The 22,074-nt window shown below is 32.5% G+C and overlaps 2 protein-coding genes and 1 pseudogene across 4 annotated transcripts; 1 reads left to right on the forward strand and 2 right to left on the reverse strand.

Annotated features, from left to right (window-relative positions):
* The window catches only part of LOC112019401 (signal peptide peptidase-like 1), a 50,764-nt pseudogene extending 48,193 nt beyond the window's left edge, over positions 1-2,571 (reverse strand).
* LOC136062870 (signal peptide peptidase-like 1) lies at positions 109-2,602 on the reverse strand. Its single transcript, XM_065762524.1, has 2 exons — positions 2,490-2,602; positions 109-1,449 (listed from the first exon to the last, which is right to left on the reverse strand). Exon 2 carries the CDS (start codon positions 1,294-1,296, stop codon positions 478-480), a length of 819 nt encoding a protein of 272 aa, XP_065618596.1. The 5' UTR covers positions 1,297-1,449; positions 2,490-2,602; the 3' UTR covers positions 109-477.
* Positions 2,603-6,376: 3,774 nt separating this feature from the next.
* Positions 6,377-20,692, forward strand: LOC112026438 (pectin acetylesterase 9). 3 transcript variants are annotated; one of them, XM_024059127.2, is made up of 14 exons: positions 6,377-6,575; positions 10,296-10,463; positions 10,572-10,654; positions 13,001-13,130; positions 16,376-16,455; positions 17,460-17,546; positions 17,812-17,936; positions 18,047-18,107; positions 18,598-18,654; positions 18,752-18,829; positions 18,935-19,040; positions 19,232-19,380; positions 20,051-20,182; positions 20,261-20,692. In XM_024059127.2, exons 2-13 carry the CDS (start codon positions 10,331-10,333, stop codon positions 20,174-20,176), a joined length of 1,215 nt encoding a protein of 404 aa, XP_023914895.1. In that variant the 5' UTR covers positions 6,377-6,575; positions 10,296-10,330; the 3' UTR covers positions 20,177-20,182; positions 20,261-20,692. The 3 variants fall into 3 exon arrangements, with proteins under 3 accessions (XP_023914895.1, XP_023914893.1, XP_065618599.1); XM_024059125.2 differs by having other exon boundaries at positions 20,051-20,161; XM_065762527.1 differs by having other exon boundaries at positions 10,305-10,463; positions 20,051-20,161.
* Positions 20,693-22,074: the final 1,382 nt, after the last annotated feature.

Below are 22,074 nucleotides of genomic sequence, written 5' to 3' on the forward strand. Positions count from 1 at the left end.
ATACATTACTACACAAAAATAAGTGAATGCTACCCCAATGATATCAACCTGAACCTAGAGTACAAAGAACACAACATAATATTTTGGCACAACACGTCTAGCAAATCATAGAACAACAGAAAAAATATCAATGCCTGGTGAAGTTTTAAAACATGGATCACTTAATACTTTTTAACATCAGGACACAAATTTTTAATAAACCAAGAGAGTGTGATAAACACAGGGCTGGATCTTCCACAATGAAATTTTTTCTCTGGAAAATCAGACTAAAACTTATGGATATGCCCTAATGTATAACTTGCCTAGTAGAATAGTATGAGGGGGCTTCAATATTATTTGGTAGTACATATACAATGATGACAGTCAGCAGAAAAATTAATTGCAACAAGATACTGATTAAAATGTGACAGGGCTCAAGTATAGTAAACCTCCCCAATTTGGCAAAAATTTAAAGTAATTAAAGTAAAATAATATCATTTAAAAGAACAGGATGTCTACCATGTCACCTAGACCAAGCATCATGAAGTCTGAACCATTTCCTCCAGCAACCGCTCCGCCTAACAAATCCCTAGGAAAAACTATCTTCACAGGCAACTCCAGCTTTTTTGTTATCAATTGCGACCCAGGAAGACTCAAACTATTAGCAACTGTATGAACAGGATTTGATGCTTGTTGTGTTGCCACTGAAACCATGACATTTGCCCCAAAAAACCTCTCGGAGAAAAACACCCAGAATATGTCATATACAAACAAACAAACAAGGAGCATTGCACATATTTTAATGTTTGGAAGCCGCACATGGCTCACAAATGCAATACATATGGAGATGCCCAATAAATTATTCAATATCCAATGCCCAGAAACAAGCCAGGCTGCAACAGTACCTATGCATGCCAGCAATAATAAAGCTTGAATTCGTGTGAACGACTTTGAGCAGCAGCGTGACACATATGGGTCAGTCAAACCAAATTGTGACTTCAGATACACAACGTGTGGAGATAGACAAAAGAAAAGTGATGAAACAGAGGCAATGGCTGTAAATGCAGTAAGCAGTTGTGAGACAGAAGAGAACAGGTAGAACATCAACAGCAAACTGCAAGAGCTCATTACTGGGATCATTAGTGCTTGGGACCTATCTAATGTAATGGATGCCTCAGACAGGTCACGGTTTCGCTCCATTTCTTTCTCGTAATTTAGAGCCCGAAATGCAGATCCAAACGTTACAGCTACTGCCGTCACAATGAGTGTAACGGGTGCTGGCTCCAGCAAATATAAAAGCTTCCACAGGGACTCCATAACTTACCAAATACACAGTTCCTTCTAATTTGTTATCTTAAACTAGTCTTTTTGCCCAAATAAGTATCAATATAAGAAGTTAACAATTACAATTTCTGCAACCAAAGTTGCATTGGCCCTCTGATAAACACAGACCAGAGCAGTCCATGCAACCTGCAAAAAAATCATATTAAAAGAAACATGTAAGAGTGCATGCGAATATTATCTCTCAAAAAATTAGAATTCTTGGGCAAAGAAAAAGCCATAAGAAATCTATTTTGGCATTAACCATTTTACATGAAACTCGAATATTACAAATACGCAAAAGGAAAACTCTCGACATTTCCATGAAAAGGGTTGATTCCAAGAGCATCTAATGCATACATGTTTTCCCAGCATTCTCACAAGTAATTTTCATGTTCTTTCTCTCTTCTTTGTTTCAGAAGTGGAAAACCACTACTAATGCATCCAAGCAAAGCCAGTTTTCCCATTGTTTCAGTTCCCTTCTTAAGGACCCCAAAAACAAAGTTACATTACAAACGTCAAGAATAGCATATGCAAAATTTTAATGCTTTTATCCTTTACTTCAATTAAGTAAGCTACCCCAGTATCCCAACTAAGAGGAAAGGAATCCATTCCACCAAAATCAGCAGAAAACTTCAATCAATAAAAAAACTTCACTCTTATTTAGCCCAAAGATCATTTTATTTCCAGCAAAATAACTTTTTTTTTTAAGGGTAAGTAAGAAAATAACAGCAATTGAAATTCCAAATTCCAAATCTTTATTCTTGCCCAAGACCCAATATAGCAACATCCTCCACCCAACTGAGTCTAAAATACTGAGCTGACCATTTCACTAATTCTATAGAATTAACCCCCAACATATGGTAAAGAATCAAACTTTATCATTTCATTTACTTTTCCTTAGTTTTCGGAGTAACCAAACAGCGAGCTAATGACCCAAAATGTAAATTTTCCATTTCTTCTTGAATCTTTTTCCCACTAATCAAACAAATTATCAACCCACCAAGAAAACCCAACATCTATAGCATAAAAAGATAAACAAAAAGAACTGATGCATGTGTGTGAGTTCATATAAAAAAATAGATACATAAAAAATTATATATGTAGATGAAGATCTGAAAGAAGAAGTTATTGGAGTTGGGAAAATTAGGGTTTTTGGAGGTGGAAATTGGGGAGAGAGAGGGACTCACCTTGGACTTTGAAGAGTTTGAAAAACCTGCTCTCTCTCTCTCTCTCTCTCTGATCAACCTTGGCTTCGTGTGAGTGTGGTCCTTCTTCTCGGGGGCTGAATGTAATCAAAAACTATCAAAGTATATTTTATTGTATAACAAAGGTCGGAGAGAGAGAGAGAGAGAGAGAGATATTTTTTGGCTAATTTGCCGTGTGACCCCACTAAGATTTTTTGCTAATTTACTGTGTGACCCCACTATTTTAGGTTTTATCCTCTCTCTTAAAAGAAACTCTTTTTCTTTTTCATTTTTCTTTCTTTGTTTTATGAATATCGAGAGTCTTTAAAGCACAACTAACTCGTTTTTTTTCTTTCTATTTTTGTTTTACGAATCTCGAGAGTTTTTGTAGCTGGATTAACAACTTTTAGTATTTTCAAAATCTTTAACCAAATTATTTCACTTCATATCATATTGTAAGAACTCCTAAAATCCTTTTTTTTATTTTATATACTACTAGTGGGTTTTTTTCTTTTTCTTTTTAATGCCTTAAATCATGGAGTCCACCACCTACTATCAAATGGAGGGTGAGAAGGAGCTCATTGAAATGATGTTTTGTGTGTATGAATGTAAAAGTGGCCTTTGGGAGAAAAATATATATTAGGGGGTATTTTTTTTAATTTAGAGAGGGGTAGGAAAGGTGGATTAGTCTAATTGAACAAAAGGGTAACTTATGAATTTACCCAATTTGGTCATCTCTATCACATTTAATTTAAAATTTTTTTTTATAATCAATTTATAGACTATTTAATTGTTGCCTTTGAGCTGTTAAAGTTTGTATAAGTCACTAGTATTTGTTTCCAAAAATAAAAATAAAATAAAAGTCATTAGCATCCCTTCCAAAATTTAAATAAAAAATTATCCACAAATAGATCATGTGGCTTCCCAAGTCCTAACAATCTCATTTTACTCTAATTTTTAGTGGTTAAATTTAATATTTGAATATTTTGTAGACAATGTGGTTAGGCTGACAGTAGAAAGTTACATATTCATAAATAAAAAAAATTAATAATAAAAATAAATAAATAAATAAAAGACAGTAGACATTTACAATAGTGAAATCATTGTATTATAAAAAACTGTTAGAACTTTTTTTTTTTTTTTTTTTTGATAAACAAAAAGTTAGAACTTAGAACTATTGAAGAAATATGGTTTGTTGGAGTCCAATAAGGAATGTACTGGGCTTGCTCTGAACTGAATATACATGGGCCTATGGAATCTATGTAAATTGGAATTCTGCTTTATGAAAGTGAAAGGTGATCAAGATCAAGATCTGTTCAACAAACCCATGTGTGTGAGAGTGAGCCCGAGCTCATCAAGCACTAGCTTTTGCTTTGTCCTTGGAAATTTGGTTGTCCAAGCATTCCCATTAAAACTTCTAAAAAATTTAACATTTACCATTTCAAAATCTTACTTTATCTATTTTAACATACCACTTTACAATACACCCAACATCATAAATTTTATATTTTTTACCACTTCATTAAAATATTTTTTTATTTTTTTATTCTTTTTTATTCTCAATCTATCTCTTCCTCTCTCTTCTTCTGTCCTCCATGTATGTCTTCTCTCAAACCCATTGCCCACACCCACTGCCACAACCACCACCGCAAACAACCTCAACCCCTAACCGCCAAAACCACAAACAAAAACAAACTCACAATCAAATCACAAACCTAAACCCAAAACCAAACCATAAAACTCATACCCACCTACCACCGGTCCACCGCAAAAAACCATCAAACAAATACCCATCACCACCAGCCCACCACAAACCATACCCATCCAAAACCAAATCACAAACCCACCAAAATATGCCCAAATCAAAACCCAAGGCGTGAGAGAGAGATAATCATAGATCGGCGAATTGGAGATAGATCAACGTGAGAGAGAGATAATCATAGATCGGCATGAGAGAGTGATAATCATAGATTGGTGAATCGAAGACAGATCAAGGACGAAGAGGCAGAGTTTTACAATAGAGGTGAATCGAAGACAAATCGACGACGAAGAGGTAGAGATCGACGACAAAGAGGTAGAGATTGATGACGATGAAGAGGCAGAAGTCAATGACGACGAGCAAAGATTGGCGACGAGTAGAGATGATGAACCATGGAAGAGAGAAGTGAGAGAGAGGAAAGAGAGACAAAAATTAAAAAAAGAGCCGTTGGTGAATATATATATATATATATTTTTTTTTTACAATCTAGCTACAATGAGCTTATGTTGATACAGGCTCACTGTAGCTGTTTGTCAAAAAATTTGTCATTTGAAATCTTTGATGGAGTGGCATTTTTTGTGTGTTGATGGTAAAATTTAGCATATACCACTTTTAGCATTTTTAATGGGAATGCCCTCAGCTTCTTTGAAAACTGAAATCTCTGAGGCAAGTAACAAACAGTCAAATTGAGAAAAATAGGACCACAACCTTTTTTTGCCACAATTTCGATAACACAAATATGAGTGGTGGAGAAAAAATGATGAATTTATGTGATAAGTAGTTATTCATAGTCTACCACATCAAAGTTGTGGTTCTAGAACAACTCCAATAAAATATGAGCCGTTTAGAATGCATATGGTCAAGGCGAAAGAAAATGAATGAAAGCAGTACAAAAACAAGGATATTAGACCTTGATATACTTTGTCAAGAGCCTCTATTATACTATTAATTTATAAAATTAGTCTCATCACACGTGCTTTGCTCGTGCTTTTTTTTTAGTGGTCCTATTTTGTAGCAACAAAAAAAAATCTATTTTTTTATTTTATATATATAATTTTTATTTTGAGAATCTAATTCATAAGTGAATAAAGAAATTTGAAAACATACAGGAGAGTGACCATATTTTTTAGGCAATGTTTTAGTGGAAGGTTAGAGTTGTATTTTTACTTGATTATCCTTTTGTTTTGTCTCTATTTAAACATAGGAATGTTTGGGTATTTTTTAACCAAAAAAATAAGGATCCCAAACAGGGAAGCCCCTTAAATAATACTCGTATAAATACATCAATTTTTCTCACAATTACTAAGATGGTAAAATTCTAAACAATAGATAATAAAGTAGTGAGAGTGGTTTATTCATGTGATTTTTTTTTTTTTTTTTGCTAATTCGTCCATGTGAAAATCAATAACTTGACTAATAGGTTGTGAAAAATATTGTATTTCAGCTTACAAATATTAATTGAGCTATGGACTTTGTAAAATTTTAAAAGGAAAACAAATTATTTATCAAAAAAAAGAAAATAGAAAGCAAACAATGTTGTTAGACAGTACATTATTATGTCGTCAAAAAATAACACATAGGCAATTTTTAACACATCCAAAATCAAGTCAATTTAAGCCTCATATAGGCAAAACAAAGCATGATTCAGTAGCTCCAATTGCTAGTCTAGACTCTAGACTCAAAAAGTTAATACATTAGTTTTGAAAGTGATAACGAGTTAGATCATTGCATATGCGAAAGAATTCGTGGTCCAATGGATTTTCTAAGTATATACGAAACCACCAAAAGAAACATTGTTCACACCAACAAAAAACTTTATTTATTTATTTATTTAGGAAATCCATTTAGGATACTTAATGTGACCTCCACATACTTTTTATTTTAATTATTTAATTATTATTTGTTTTATTTTTATGATAATAAAAGTGATGGAAAAAGACTCATCCAGTCCCCTCTCTCTCTCTAGATACTTATTAAGTTATTTGTTAAATAGATGACTTTCAATTAACAGATACTCCTTGATAAAAGGATTATAAATAGGAAACCAATTGAACGAGTATATATATTTTTTGGCTAGATACTCATCGAATGATAGATAATTTGGGAATACGAGAGGTTGTAGGTTAATCTAAGAATGTAGTAAATTTTTGTTGTGTTTATAGCTTTGCTATAAAGCCCCTATAGTCTAGTCTAGCCTTGAAAAGAAACTTGTATTCTCCATCAAATTGTTTCTGAGGAGGAGAAGGCTATGGACTAGAAGAATTCATTCATATCTTATAGTTTTGCATTAGGATTTTCGCCACAAATCACTTGAACAACAACAACTCGAGGTATGCTTTATTTTTTTAGACTTTTTACACATTCATTATCTTAAAGAAATACAAAACAATTATATTCATTCATTTCATTTCCATTTATTTCCTCTCCTATCAAAATGTACAATTAGATCCTTGGTTAAAATTTGGAAATACTCACAAAAGGGGTTAGAAAAAAAAAATTTAAAAATTGAGATTTTCTTTTGAATTGGCAAAATTAGTATCCACACGTTAGTGATAGCCTTCAGTATTAACAAAATTCTTTTATAGCCAGGTTTCACAATTTTCCTTTTTGGAATCATGCTTAATTTGTGATAGCCAAGAGTCCTATCATAAATTAAGATACATGAGGGTTGTCTGTTCTGGTAAATTGGCAATCTAATCCAACACAATGCAAAACTATTTTGATCTAGTTTTCTAGTTCATATCCCTTTTTTTTTCTTCTCTTCTGCACCTTTATAGCCCATTAAGAGTAGAGAAACCAGTGGAAGTGAAAGGAATTGAATTTTTTATTTTTTATTTTAAATCATCATTCCTTGTCCTTGTTTGGCCTTTGTTTTCAAATGAGATGAGAGAGAATAGAATAATTAGAAAGGAGCACTCATTTCTCTTTTTCCTCTCAAGAGTCTGATTTCTCATTCCCAAAATTGAATGGAATTAGATGAAATGAAATAGAATATAATGAAATTTTGACCAAATTATTTCTAATTTCCATTTCTAATTTACAAATTTTATGCAATACCCCTCTCTTATTATTTGCTCACTTTACCTAATGATATTTCATCATTTTTTTTACTCTTTATCCTTAATTTTTTTTTTTTTTTATCTGGGTCTTGTTTTCTCACATTAAGTGTGCATTTGGAAGCGCAATGCACGTTTTGCGTTTCAGCAGTTTTTTTTTTTTTTTTTCTTTCATTCTTTTTTCTGAGCCGAAATGTTTGATTTTTTTCATGAACAGTGCATGGTGTGCACTGTTTACAGACCCATAATTTTTACTTTTCAACAACTTTTTCATTAAAAATGGGTTCCACGGTACTATTCACACATTTAAAAATTATTTTGCTACAGTGTTTTTCAGTTTTCAGCTGTATCCAAACAAACCCTGAATGGGCTATACTTTTTTTTTTTTTGATGAGCTATACTTTTATCTTTTTGCTTTTTATCCTAAAATAATAACAATTAGTGTGCGTTTGGCATGACTTAATTTTGCTAACTTATTTTACTATTCAACTTATTTTTGGTATTATTCACGGATCTCACTATACTATTTAAACTAACTTTTACCTTTATTTACAGTACTTTCAATAAAAAGTTTTTAGTTTTAGCAAAATAAGCGGATCACAATCAAACCATTATTGTTGTTGTTTTTTTTTTTTTTTTTTTTTTTTTTTTTTTTTTTTTTTTTTGAGAAACCACCATTATTGTTATTATTACTAATTATATATAAATAACAATAACAACAAAATCATTCATTCCCATTTATTATGAAGGAACTCCCAAACGGTCTTGCTTTGTTCCATTCTTTTTTCTTTCTTTCTTTCTTTTTTTTTTCCCCATTTTTATTTGGTAAATGAGAAATAGGAGATTTGAAGGCTAGACATCGTTGTTCAAAACATTAGAAGATTTTTTATTTTTTTTTAGTAAACAGTAATACTTATTAATCAGAGCATACACGAAAATAGTAATATTAATGTTTTAAACCGGGTTTATAATACATTACATAACCAGAGTACAATTACAAAAGTGTTTAACATTTGTAGTTGTAGACTAGAGTTATAGACAGTAGACACTAAAAATATCAAATTAAGATATGTTAGTTCTATCATATTTCTTTCCATTTCTTTGTAATTTACTCATTTCATTTTATTCTACTCATTTACAAACTCTCAAACGAAGCCTTGAAAGGGGGGTGGGGGAAATTCTTTCCCTAACTCTCTCAATAGAGGAGTAACATGCCTCAACAATTTTGTACCCATACATCCATCATTCCAGGTTTAAATAACTCCCACTTAATCATAGGCATTCAATATTAATCTAGATTAACATTCAAAATATGTATTTTAGATTCATGAATTATCTTTTGTGATCTAACTTACCTTAATCTAAAAAAAGAAGAGCAGGTTATTCTTTGAGTTTATTTTATTTTTTGACATATCTAGTCTGACCCCCTTTAAAAAAAGTCATAGCTCCGCTGTTGAAGGTTCGAATATTGATCAAGTTTCTTATGAGAAAACTAAAATTGTCAAACTTAAACTTTCGTTGGATTATCGTTTAAATATCAATCAATCGAATTACTAACGAAAATATAACAAATGCATTTTTTACTTGCTTTTAGATATATTTTTTTTAACACTATTGCTTTTTAAAGAGATTAATAATTATCTTATTCCACCTTAAAAATAGGATCAAACATGTATTTCAACCTACTTGGATATACAAAATATCCAACTGTTGAGTTGGATTATAGATTTCTCAATATGAAAAACTTGGGTTTGATTGAACCATATCCGAAAACCAATCCAATAGAAACCTTGCACACCTTGGTAACAATTTTGCACCTCAAAAGTACACGCCATAAATTGCTGATAAATGTTTAGGTAGTGTTCTTTCCAATTCTTAAACCTACCCGTTACGCATGAATTTTCCATTCAATTCAACTTAGCGACCTACCAAATTACACCAATACCATCAACGGTTTTGACCATGTTTGATATGGAAATAAATCTAATGCATGCAATTGTCTAATATAAGAAATAAAAATCTCTTATTGTTACTTTTTTTTTCCCCCATTTTACGCCCCCTCAACCATAATTTGTTACATAATTTTTTTTCTTAACTTATAAAACAATCAAATATGATTAGAATAAGAAAAAAAAAATCATACACAAATAGAATTATAATTGATGAAATATAAATTAATACATACGATTTCTATTCTATTACAAGTTTCTATATATTTCATTCACTTTCAAGCTAAGAATTTAATGTTGGGTAGGATTGGTGAAAGCTTATTTTAACTTTAATTTCTCCACCGCCTATCATTATCGTCAACAACCATTCGTTAGGCTGTGGTGGTCCCATTATCTATCAAAGTGCCATTTTCATATTGCAACCAAAAAGGCATTCGCTTTCAATAGTTTGGCATCTCTAACTTAATTTGCTAACTTGTTTGTTTTATAAAAAAAGTTAATCTATTATTAAATATATATATATATATTATTTGGTAAAAAGTGAGGAACAAATTAGATTTAAACATCTAAGCAAAAAAAAAAAAAAAAAACCTTGCACAATAAAAGCTAGATTGCTAAACAGGCAGTTACCAAATTTGTTTTATTAGCGTAATAAACCAAAATTAAAACTCATTCTTAATTGGTCATTAGGTATTTAATATTCCGATTTAACTTTCCCAAAAAATGAACAGAAAAGTTTCACTGCTTTTATATTGCCTTGTTCTTTTCACACTAACAGAACCTGTCATTCAGTCTTTTTCTTGAATCGTTCAACTTTCATTTAAAAAAAAAAAAAAAAAAAACACAACAAACACACACATACACATCATAAAACAAAACCAATTTACGTAAAACACTATCTTGATATTTCTCAACCCCTATATAATCGGAACCTATATATTGAGATTGAGACTGAGACCTCTTTATGTGGCATAATATAAAGCATAGAAACAGCATATATATTATCATATCAACTGTGATATATATGTTTGTTCTTTCTTTCTAGTCGTTTCAGAATCCGAGAAATCAGTGAAGTTGAAGATGATGAAGTTGAGTTTGAATGTAATAGTTGCAGTTGTGGTGTCTCTGCTATTATTGCTAACATGTCATGGGCAAGAGCAGCGGCTTCTCGTGCCCATGACTCTGGTTCGGAACGCTTCTGCTCTCCATGCCTGTAAGAAAACAGATTAATCTCAAGCTTTACATTCTGTTTTGTGTTTTTCTTTATGTTTGGTTTGATGGGTATCATAGTTTTTCTTTTCTTGTTTGGGAAAATTTGTAGTTTGCTTGGATGGGAGTTTGCCAGCGTATCATATTCACAGGGGATTTGGAGCTGGGAAAAACAACTGGCTTTTGCAATTCGAGGTAATTTTTGCGTCTGATTTTGTTGCAACAGTAAAATAAGTCCAAGTACACACATATTTTGGCATAAAGGGCAAGTTGTTAGTTCTTTTTTTTTTTTTTTTGTGTGTGATGAATAATAGTACGGGTCAATGTGGTTCCTTATTTGGGCATTACTATAATAACACTCTAATCGCTTTCGAGTTAAATCTCTTTATATGCAATACAGGTTACAAAGAACACTAAAAGCATTAAGGTTTTTTTGTTGTTGCTAATATCAAGCGTTTAGATAAAAACATGAAATTGAAAACTTATCAATTTAATTATTGTGAAAAAATTTGTGGGTTCTGAAACTTTTCTGTGATATTAATAGTAGTAGTTAGTAAAAAAACAAATTAGGTGTGGTTTTGTTGACAAATAAAGAATGGCCATGTCAGTAATGATAGTACTCGTGAGTTCAGGAATTGGTTTTGGTGGAGTTTGGTGAAGAATATTGCTTTGACAACTAGCTAGTTCTGGAGAGATGTTTGTTGGTTTTTTCTTTTGGGATGATTGATTGGGTTGGATTGGATGGTAGTGAAGGAGTTTGTGTTGCACTGTACAATGTGGTACCTAGTATTCTGTGCATGTCTCTGTGCAAGTCACTGAGTCGCTGTTTATATATTAATTATTAATTACTGTGGGCACCAAGTGGCTTGGCCGATATTATTAGCTTCTGCGCTAGGCCATGCATTATTCGCTTTCGTTTTTTTATGGATGAAGTCAACCCATTAGGTTTGTGTGATTGATACTTGACATGATTTAGTGAAGAGATTTGAGTAAATATTCTCCTAATCGATTTAGATCCAAACTTTTCTCCTTTTCTTTTCTTTTTTTTTTTTATTTTTTTTTTTATTGTTGAAAAAGTTTATCCCTATATTGATTTGAAGATATTTTAAAAAGAACATTGATATATACTTTTAGTTATTTCATTTTTTAATGAGTTATATAACTTTGTTAAATAGAGGAAAACTTTGTTGTTCTAATGGTTAATATGCGACAATGTTTTAATTAAAATATAATATGTTAATGATTAAGATTATATATGTGTGATACATACTTAGAAAAGAGTGTATACTGGATTGACTCTTATTTGTTTATTTGCAGTTTTTTTTTTTTAAAAGCTATTTATTCTTTTTTTTTTCTTAATGTAGAAGTAAATTAGATTTTAACAAATAAGTCTAATTTAAGCGCATAATACATTGAATAACAATGTTCCGAGTTTGAATATAATCAAAACAATAAATTTGAATTAGTCTTTCTTAAAAAAAAAAAAAAAAAACAAGTTTGGATTTGTCTTACACAGGAAATTTATTTGCTTATTTGCTAAAAAAAAGATAAAAATATTGTTATATATATATATATATATTCTTTTTTTTAAACATGAGACTTTACAAAAAAGATGTATGTGAAGTTATCAACAAATAAACTAAAAGCCAATTCGAACTCATCACCTTGAAGTGTACAGATAATATTTTAGGTAGTGTGTTTATGATTGTTTGGATTCAAATTTAGATAGCTTTTTCTCTGATTACAAAGAAAAAAAGAAGAAGAAAAGGTTGGCTGTTGATAAAAATGTATTTCACATGACGTGATTAAGTGATCGGTAGATTTGACGTGGTATGATTGGAATATAAATAAATTTATAATGGAGATACGTGGATAGAATAGAAGTACCAATTTGTCAATTTCTCGTGACCACACAGTGATATACAGCTATATGAATGTGATCATATCAAACATACCAATTAATTTTTGTCATATTTGTTGGTGTATAATAAGTCTTCTTTCCAAATAAGCATGCATGAAATTGTTAAATCATAATTGCATATAATGGACCATATTGATTTTTTTTTTTTGATAATCAATGGACCATATTGATTGCTGAGAGGAAAAAAAGCTAAATTGCATGTAGCTCCCACATACAAGTTGTTGTAGACTTGTAGTAAAAGTCCTCTCTGCACAAAGGGATTGTTATGATGTGATTTATAATGGGCATCAGAAATCACTCACTTCCTTATATCACGCAAAGGTAGATCCACCCCACGGTCCCAAAGCCAAATTAATTTCTCAAGAGAGAATTTTTAGCAATTAGACTATACATTCAAGAAACTATGAACCCAGTAAATAAAAAGCGAATAGGATTTACAATATAACCTCTTAAAATGATAAGTTGTGATTAAAATAATGTTGCTTTTACAATGTATAATTTGTTTCGTTTGAATATTGAACTACAATGCTGCATATTTCAGTGAAATTAAAATGGGATAGTTAAATATTTTTTCTTATTTAGTGTACCAAATGTATCTTAAGTCTCTCTTTATATTACAGGGTGGTGGCTGGTGCAATAGCTTACAATCATGCTTGGAGAGAGCCAAAACACGCAGAGGATCAACAAGTCTCATGAGTAAATATGAAGTCTTTTCTGGAATTCTAAGCAACAATGCTTCTCTAAATCCAGGCATGTATAAATAGTTCTCTAACTGCCTAAGTAGTTTTACGAAGTAAAAATTAAAAATCATATTGTGCTAACTGCTAAGGTGCTAAGTAATTAATCTTCCCATCTTATGTTTTAATTGGAATTTCTTATAATCTTATGAACCACCAAATCCAATAATTACAATTTAGAGCTAACTTTAGCAGCCCCAAAAGGCAATAGCGATAGAAAATAGCTGTTTTGTTTGTGTTTTATAAAATCTAATAAAAAAGTTGAGATTGAAAGCAAAAAACTGTATTCTTTTAATAATTAAAAAAAATTGGTTTGATGTATTAAAAAATTATATTAAAAATTTGAAACAAAGTTATTACTAATGCAAATGGTCTATTATAATACATAGTTTAGGATTCAGGGGAAAAAGGGTATTAAAAAAAAAAAAAAAAAGAGTTTGACACTTTAGAAGATACTGTTAAAACAAAAGACATGAATAAAAGGCAAATTACAAAATTATTATAAACACCAATTTCTATTTGGAATTTTCAATTTTGGACTGGTGCCTATTACCTATAATGAATTTCATTGACATGGGCCATGTTCTTTCACATTCTCCATTGTCCCTTTCACGTGATTAATTGGCATTATTGCTGAGAAAGTAAAAGCTGGCAGTGGCAATGGCAGCTATTTGCTTTTGCCCAGTTCTCTTTTCTTTTGACAATCTGACCTTTCAGTTTGTTTGTTGTCTGTGGGAGTGGGACTCCTCTATAAGACGACAATTGCACCCCTTGTCCTTGTGTCTCGCACACATTATTATTTATTGTACTTGGTCCAGTCCCGCTAACATGTGTATACAGATCACACAAAATTTTCAATTAACTTTATCGCATTTTTTCCCTTTAATTTTCTTTAAGTTTGTGATAGGCAATCCTCTGTGAAGAATGCTGTGAAAATTTCTATAAATTTTTTGATTCCTTAACTTAACTGAGTCTAGTTAAAGGGTCTTTTACCGGTTGGATACATAGAATTTGGGCATGCTTGCTCATGTTTTGGACCAAGGAAGGGCTGTTATCATCGGAGGATGTCTACATTGAAAGGCCTATGGCACGTCAACAAAGGGTGATGTCGTGGTGAAGCACGTGCAATGGAGGAATGCTGAAAAACGGCTACGAGCACCTAAGAACAGCTACATCAGTGACCAGAAGGGACTACTTTGGCTTGAGGATGGTTGCTTCAAGGGTTCAAGGAACATTGGCAAAGGATGGCATTTATGACGAAGCATGTGCAAGAGTTTACTTATTTTTGCATACGCCGTTGAACCTAAAAAGATTAAGGGTCTGTTTGGTACATGTGTTTAAATATATGTTTTTAATTTTTAAACATTACACGTATTTTTACACATTTTTTCATTCACACATATTTTTAAAAAATACAAATAACATTACCAAACGGCTCCTAAGAGATGGGCTAATTTGTGTGATTTGGGTGTCTCGTATGAGAAAATGAATTGCAAGATCAGAATCTGTGCGAAAAACATAGTGTGAATGTGTGATACACTTGATCGGATAAAGTCAACTCTAGTCAACAGGCTGATTTGATCTAGTCAGTGGTTTGGTCTAGTTCAGATAGGGAATCAAATTCGGCTGGGTTTAGCAATAAAACTAAGGACCTAATTTGAGATTCAAACTAGGTTGGTTGGGTCAACCAAACCTGAATGAGTACTGGCGTGGTAGTAGGATGATGTGGCAAGTTCGCTAATATGTAATACTGTTGTGGCCTTAGTGTTGACATGGCACATTTAGGTGTTGACACGTAGTGGTAGATTGAGGCACATGAGGGAACTTGTTGACTCATGGAGTGATATGCTATAGCAGCAGAATACAACCCACAAGTTTATTTTTATTATTTTTTTAACATGTATTTCGGCCATGATTTTGGCCATTTTCTGCTGATTTTGCCCATGATTTCGGCCTATTTCGGATAATTTTGGCTGAATTGGAGCCGAATCGGCCAGAATTGGAGTGAATCGGCGCGTTGGAGGAGTGACGCCGTGAGTCCGGTGCAGGTGCGGCGGCCCTGGAGCCGCACCCGTGCTTTCTAGGTGATATGGCAGCGTGTGAGATCACCATTAGAAGTTCTGACAGCGTGTCAAGCACGTGGGACCTTTGATTAGGCTGATTCTTCCCATAGTTGAGTAGAAGAATTTTGAGTATGTTTGTGCAATATGAGATTGGTCTTGCAAAGATAATGACACGACTCTAATACCATGTTAGAATCTAAGAGAGAGAGCATAAAGATTATGCAGTACAGTCTAATGTCCTACATCTACGAGGAAAGCACTAAATGGTTACATATTAACTATGCTAAATTATATGTATTACAATTAACTCAATGTAAGAAATTTATAAGAGACTAAACTCTAGACTAATAATACACTGAACCATGGTTATTAGACCTATAGTTCAAGTAGAATGCTTTCCTTTGGATTGAGCTTATGGTTGCTCTTAAATCTTTAACCGTATTCATGTCCATACTTCTTAGATTTTCAGCATATACCTTTTTTTTTTTTCAACGTAAAAAAAATGTATTAGAGAAGTATATCTAGCATGTGTTTTGGTGTTTTAGGATATGAGTTGGGGCAACCTTAATTCTCATATGATTTTATGAACCCTCCCTTGTTACATGAAACTTCGACAAAAAAGAAAAGAAAGAAATAAAAGTGTGAACATCACAAAAGATAATGCTGAGAATTGGTGCGAAGAATTTGTATGTAGTCACGTAGAGCATAGAGTGTAGACCCTATTTCCATTCATGGCAATTTCATGGATGGTAGAAGCAGTAGATCTAGTTCAAAGAGTTAGTCTAACAACATCATGGTGCTTGGGTTATCACTTTATAGTTTCTATTCTAAATCATGTCCTGTTGTTGGAGTTTTTTTTCTTGCGCTGAATAGCTATGGAGAAATTGTGTCACAGGTTTTTGTAGCCCAAATAAATTGAAATAAGTTAACTAGATAAAATATAAAAGCATTACATTGCACATGTCAGGGACATATTGTCATCTTCCTATTAAGTTTGAACTATTGTTGAAGCCTAACGCTCTAAACATGTTTGGAGCCAAACTTTTTTCACTTTTCATCCATATCTAGAATTTCTAGATTTACATTTCTCTTGTGGACAATTGGCCTTTCTCTTATTTTAGGGTAAAGAGGACAATTTGCCTCATTTGTATTAACATACTATAGGAAAATAACCATTGTGCTAAATGTTGAGCAGATTTTTACAATTGGAACCGTGTGAAGCTTAGATATTGTGATGGAGCCTCATTTACTGGAGATGCCAAATTCCAAAATGAGGTAATTCTATAAGCAAAACATTTCCCCTTTAATTACCAGTTTGTTATAATCTGCTGCTCTTGTTTACTGGCATGCTTTATAGTTTGCAAAATAAAAAATTGGTCTCCAACCAAACTTTTGGCTAAATTTTATCCAATGCCTTCAGTACTTGGGATCATTTTGACTTGGTTTGATTTACCCATAACTTTACTAGAGTTTAGCAGTGCTTACAAGAGATTGTTAGTATCATTTCAGTACAACTTGAAATAGAAAACTATTTATACAATTATCACAAAGAAAATCAACTCTTTTATGTTGGAGTTTTTTGAACTCAGCCTTCTGATCATGTATGTACACCATATTAATTTCAACTGGGCACAGACTAAGTTTCATTTGGAATCAGACAATCGGTATAACTGTCTTAGCGATTATTTATTGCATTTCAAAAAAGCATAGTCAGTTTTTTAAACCTTTTTCTTTCAATTTCTTGCATAGATAACATCTTGTTCCCTGGGCAAATGCTAGCTCACTGGATATGTATTGTATGTTAATGTGACCGTTAGAAGAATGGTTAAATGGTTAAAATGCATCATTTTCTAATAGCTTAACCTTCGGAGTAATCGTTAATTTATGAGTGACCAATCTATCAAATGCAGTAAAGTTTTATAGCAATTCAAATTGTATATCTATATGTACTATCACTCTTCAGTACCCTGGAGTGGCATATTTGTGGGTTGTGGCTCAATGGTTTGAATTGTTCTCAAGTATGCCTGTTGGTTTTGTTGTTTATGAATCTCAAAATGCCTTTTCTATGATGGAAAAAAGGTTCAAAGAAATGTTAACCAAAAAAAGAAAGAGAGAGTTATAAACGAATAGGTAAACAATGTTGGCAGCCATTTTGGAGGCAGAGTTGAAATAAAACCTAAATTTTTTTTGTGTTTTACTGTAAAAGCTCGTGGATTGTACTGAATTTAGTGATTAACTTAACTCATTTTGTGTGTGTTTGCATAAAAAAAAAATGACAGACGTCATTGATTTATTTCAGTGGGCAAAAGATTTGGGAAGCAATCATTCTTGACCTTCTACCAAAAGGTTTGGGGAGTGCGCGTAAGGTAAAACCCAATCCTAGGTGAATTTATTGATCTTTCCTCTTTAATTTACATGTCTAGATATTGGAAAATTGCATAATTTGATGAATTTATATCTGTGAGCTTCTTATGTGTACATGAGTGCCAATAAGGTTTACGTACACTCAATGAGGCCATGATCAATGGCTTACCTGACAAAATATTTTATCAAGATTGGTGTGAACTTGAATGATAGTTTAAATGATTAACTCCATCTTGTTCTTCTTCTTTTTTATTTTATTTTTTAAAGGCTTTGCTTTCTGGATGCTCTGCTGGGGGTTTAGCATCCTTTTTACATTGTGATAACTTCACCAACTACTTACCAAAGAATGCCAGTGTGAAGTGCCTAGCTGATGCTGGATTCTTTCTTGACGAGTAAGTTTCCCGCTTGTTAAATACTTAAAATCAATACGAAACTGCAATTTTTCATCTCTTCTATCTTTTCCAATCCAAATGTCACATTTTTTGTTTTTCCTTTTCCACAGAAAAGATATTAGTTTGAAGCACACTATGAGGACCTTCTATACAAATCTTGTTTCACTACAGGTATGAAATTCTTTCCATGACTTATGCTATGAAGCACTTGCTGCATGTTTTATAAACCTTCAGTGACACTTTTTTATTTTCAAGAAAATTTGCTTCAACTGTAGAGGGTCTGGATATTGCACATATGAAGTATCATGTTTAACATAGCTTTCTAAATGGTTCTTCGTGCCATCATTGAGATAATGACTTCTTTTCCTCAATACTTTTGTTTTGGGCCACGGGAGGGGTGAAGGAATTTATTCTTATGAAAAATATGTGCATCATATGCAGTAGATAAAGAAAGTAATGAATTTATTATAATGCAACAATCCAAAGGTTCAAATAAAGGTAACTACATGAAAGTAAGAACATGAAATATCCTAAATTAATATAATTAGATCTTGGACTATGTATGTTGCAGAATAAGGAAACTACTGTGGTTCCTTATATGACAACAATAATAAGAAGTACAAATTTCCATTTGACTCTGAATTGTGAATATATTTAACAGGGGGTAGAGCAGAATCTGGATACAAACTGCACCAGTTCCCTTAACACGCCTCAATTGGTATGATCCTTACAGAGCTCCTCAATTTTTAGCCTCTCATTTCCTAATTTTATTCTGTAAATGATATGGTTCTGATATTTATCTTGTTGTTGTGCAGTGCTTCTTCCCGCAGTATGCATTGAAATTCATCACTACACCATTTTTTATCTTGAACTCAGCATATGATACATTCCAAGTAATAAAATTTATCTGCCTTACATGGTTTTAGATCACATAGCATCCATTTTGAACTTCTAGTTGATTTGTATCTTACACGGAGTAAAAATATTGATGTTAACAGTTTCATAATATATTGGTGCCAAATTCTGCTGATCCGCATGGACACTGGAATCGTTGCAAGCAGGATCCGGCAGCATGTGATGCAAGCCAGATAGAAACATTGCAAGGTTATTATTTAATTCTTTCTTTTAATGAATATAAAACAGACTTCATTAAGTGGCATAAAAAATTTCTGGCACTAGAAAGAAAAGAATTATTAAAGTCACAAGTAATCGTGACCAGCTGAGTTGTTGAATTCAATTTTAATATATTATTATTATTTTTTTAATCTGGTCACCCTCTCCCCCTTTCTGTTTAGGTTTCAGGCGTGACATGCTTTTAGCGTTGCGAGGGTTCCTCAAAGATTCAATAAGTGGGGGGATGTTCATAAATTCATGCTTTGCTCATTGCCAAAGTGAGTCACAAGACACATGGTTTGGAGCTGACTCCCCTAGAATTCACAACAAGGTACTTCTAACTTACACTCTACTCGCTGGACATGATATGAATCACTGTATAGTGTATACCAATACTACATGAGTTTCCTTAATTTCATGACACTTGCTTCTGTCACATTATCTATTTTGATCTTGAATAAGCTCGAAAAAAATGTGTAAACCATTCTGTGTTCTGATTTCTTACTAAGCATGCGCATATGCAAATAGAATTTGTTTTCCGTTCAATATTCATAAATACTTAAATCAGATAGGTCCACAACCCAAATAATCAAACGCACACATAACTGTATACAAATCCAACCATATGAGCAGAGACTGATAAAATCTTACACTGATGTGTGATACAATTTGCAAGTTCAAACCTGTTTTAAAGTAAGATCTAATCCAATCAACAGGCAAATTTATTTCTCTTTCTATTTGTTACTGTTATTAACTTATTACAGACCTGGATACCTCAGTCTGATTTGGATTCAATGAGTGGCAAAGTTTAGTTGTAAAATCAGGATATCTGTTACTTTGTTCACAGTCATTGCATTACCAGCCAAATTACAGGTTGTGTTCAATGGAAATGACCAACAATACATGAGTGGATACATAATTTGTATAATTGCAAAAGTTTATCAGCTTAGAGAATCTTAGCTATTTGCATTGTAATTAAAGTCTAGAATTATCTTTGGCAGACCATTGCAGAAGCAGTAGGTGATTGGTACTTCAGCAGAAGGGTTTCCAAAGAGATCGACTGTGCATATCCATGTGACAGTACCTGCCACAACCTTATACCATCAACTCAGGTGAAATCTGTATGAGTTCAGGTATCTTTCATTGCTTTATTGGAGCACAAGGTTCTTTTTTTTTTTTCCATTAATCTGACCCAAACAGAAATAGTGCAGGTCCCGGATAAGAATCAAAGTTTGTTGAAAAGACAAGGTGCTTCTCTCAAGCTTCTTCAAATTCTTGGTTATTTGGTAGCTGTTTAAGGAAGAAGGGGATAGTGAAAGTAATTCTTTATACACAATGATGGTCATAGCATTTATTTCCACAAAGAAAATAAGGGAACAAGCAAAAAAGGGAAATATTTTACATGTTCTACATTTTTTAATTCAATTAGTCAATAAAAGGTTCATTGATTTTTATTCTTTTCCAGACACTCAGAAACTAAAGAGGCCTGTTTGGTTTGTTGACAAAGACAAAGAAACAGAATACAATATTGAATTTCCACTACTGACTACAGATTATTCTTCGAATGTCATTGTCTTTGTATCCCATAGGCATTTGAAATGTAATGTACATCAATGAGAAATAATTGATTTGAGTTACATCAAGTTTATCGTGTGCAAATTTTGATTGGCTGTTGATTTCTTCAGCAGAATTGCTGCATTCTATGGGTGTTTGATATTAACTTGTCTCTGAATAGAATGGGGAAAGAAGGTAAAACATCCTAGCCAAAAGAAGAAATAATCACACGTTAAGAAAGATAATAGCTCCAAAATATGGAAAACGAAAATTCCTAGAAAGTGCACTTGAATAAATTATTTTCATTAGGTCCAAATTTATAACTTAATTATATTAAAAAAAAAAAAGGTCCAAATTTATAACTAGACCATTTCTGAAGAGTTCAAACAGTTATACCAAACACAATAATTGTAGGTAAGTTGTAGAAGTCTTCAATGGATATTACAATTGATACATCCATTGTATATGTCCAACCAAGTGTCCAACCAAATCTCCTTTGGCATCCCCTTAGAGTTCACACTAAGGGTCCAATCTCTCATTCCATCCTCTCTCTTTCAAACTCTCAAACATAGTCTAAGGGGATGCCAAAGGCCTCACTCCAAGTGTGAACTCTAAGCCCAAGTTGCACCCTTAGATTATGTTTGTTTGTTTTTATTAATTTTTTGGTTTATTTATTTATTTTAATTTTACTTGTTGATATTTTGTAGGGTAAAATGTAAAAACATCCCCTAAACTTCGAGTTAAAATCAAGTTGATTAATGTAAAAGACAAAGGAAATAATGTTGCTGATAGACTTACTAGAAGAGCTAAGCTTTCTGACTCTCTTCTTGTTTGGATGGAGTATATCTCTCCAGAGCAATAGGATGTGTTCAACAATAATTTAGTTTTTGTTTGAATAATATCGATTCCTTCGAGTCTCTTTCTAAAAAGAAAAAAAAAAGAAAAAGAAACTACAAGTCCTTATACTGGGAGAAAAAAATTGAGGAAGAAAAAAGAAAAAGAAAGTCTTGACTCGGTGATTTGATTATTTTCCTCTTTTTTGAGATATTTGTGGTGTACAGTACATCTTTTCGCAATTGAATGATGATTTTCCCAGTACAAGGAAGTCAATGTTACCCACCAAATGAAAGAATAAATTCTCAGAATCTCAATTATGTTGCCTAATGAAGAGTGAAAGCTGATAAAGATATTCTTTGTCCACGTGATTCCTTTATAACTCGGAGGAATCTCTAACCCAATGATTTCACGAGAAGCACAGTAACACTATTACCAAACAACATCATCATCAGCATCATGTATAAACCATGCATTTGCTTAATCAAAAAAGTCTAGTTCGCACGGTAATTGCCGCAACTAACGGCTAATGCAGTGAGTCGTGATTGTTGAAGTTTAGACTTACTGCTTTTTCTTTGTCACTCACAACCTATTACTTGAATAAGTTATGTCAAAAATTGTGCCATGACATTAACCT

Source organism: Quercus suber, unplaced genomic scaffold, assembly GCF_002906115.3.
Source record: "Quercus suber isolate HL8 unplaced genomic scaffold, Cork oak 2.0 scaffold_461, whole genome shotgun sequence".
NCBI classification, from domain to species: Eukaryota; Viridiplantae; Streptophyta; class Magnoliopsida; order Fagales; family Fagaceae; genus Quercus; species Quercus suber.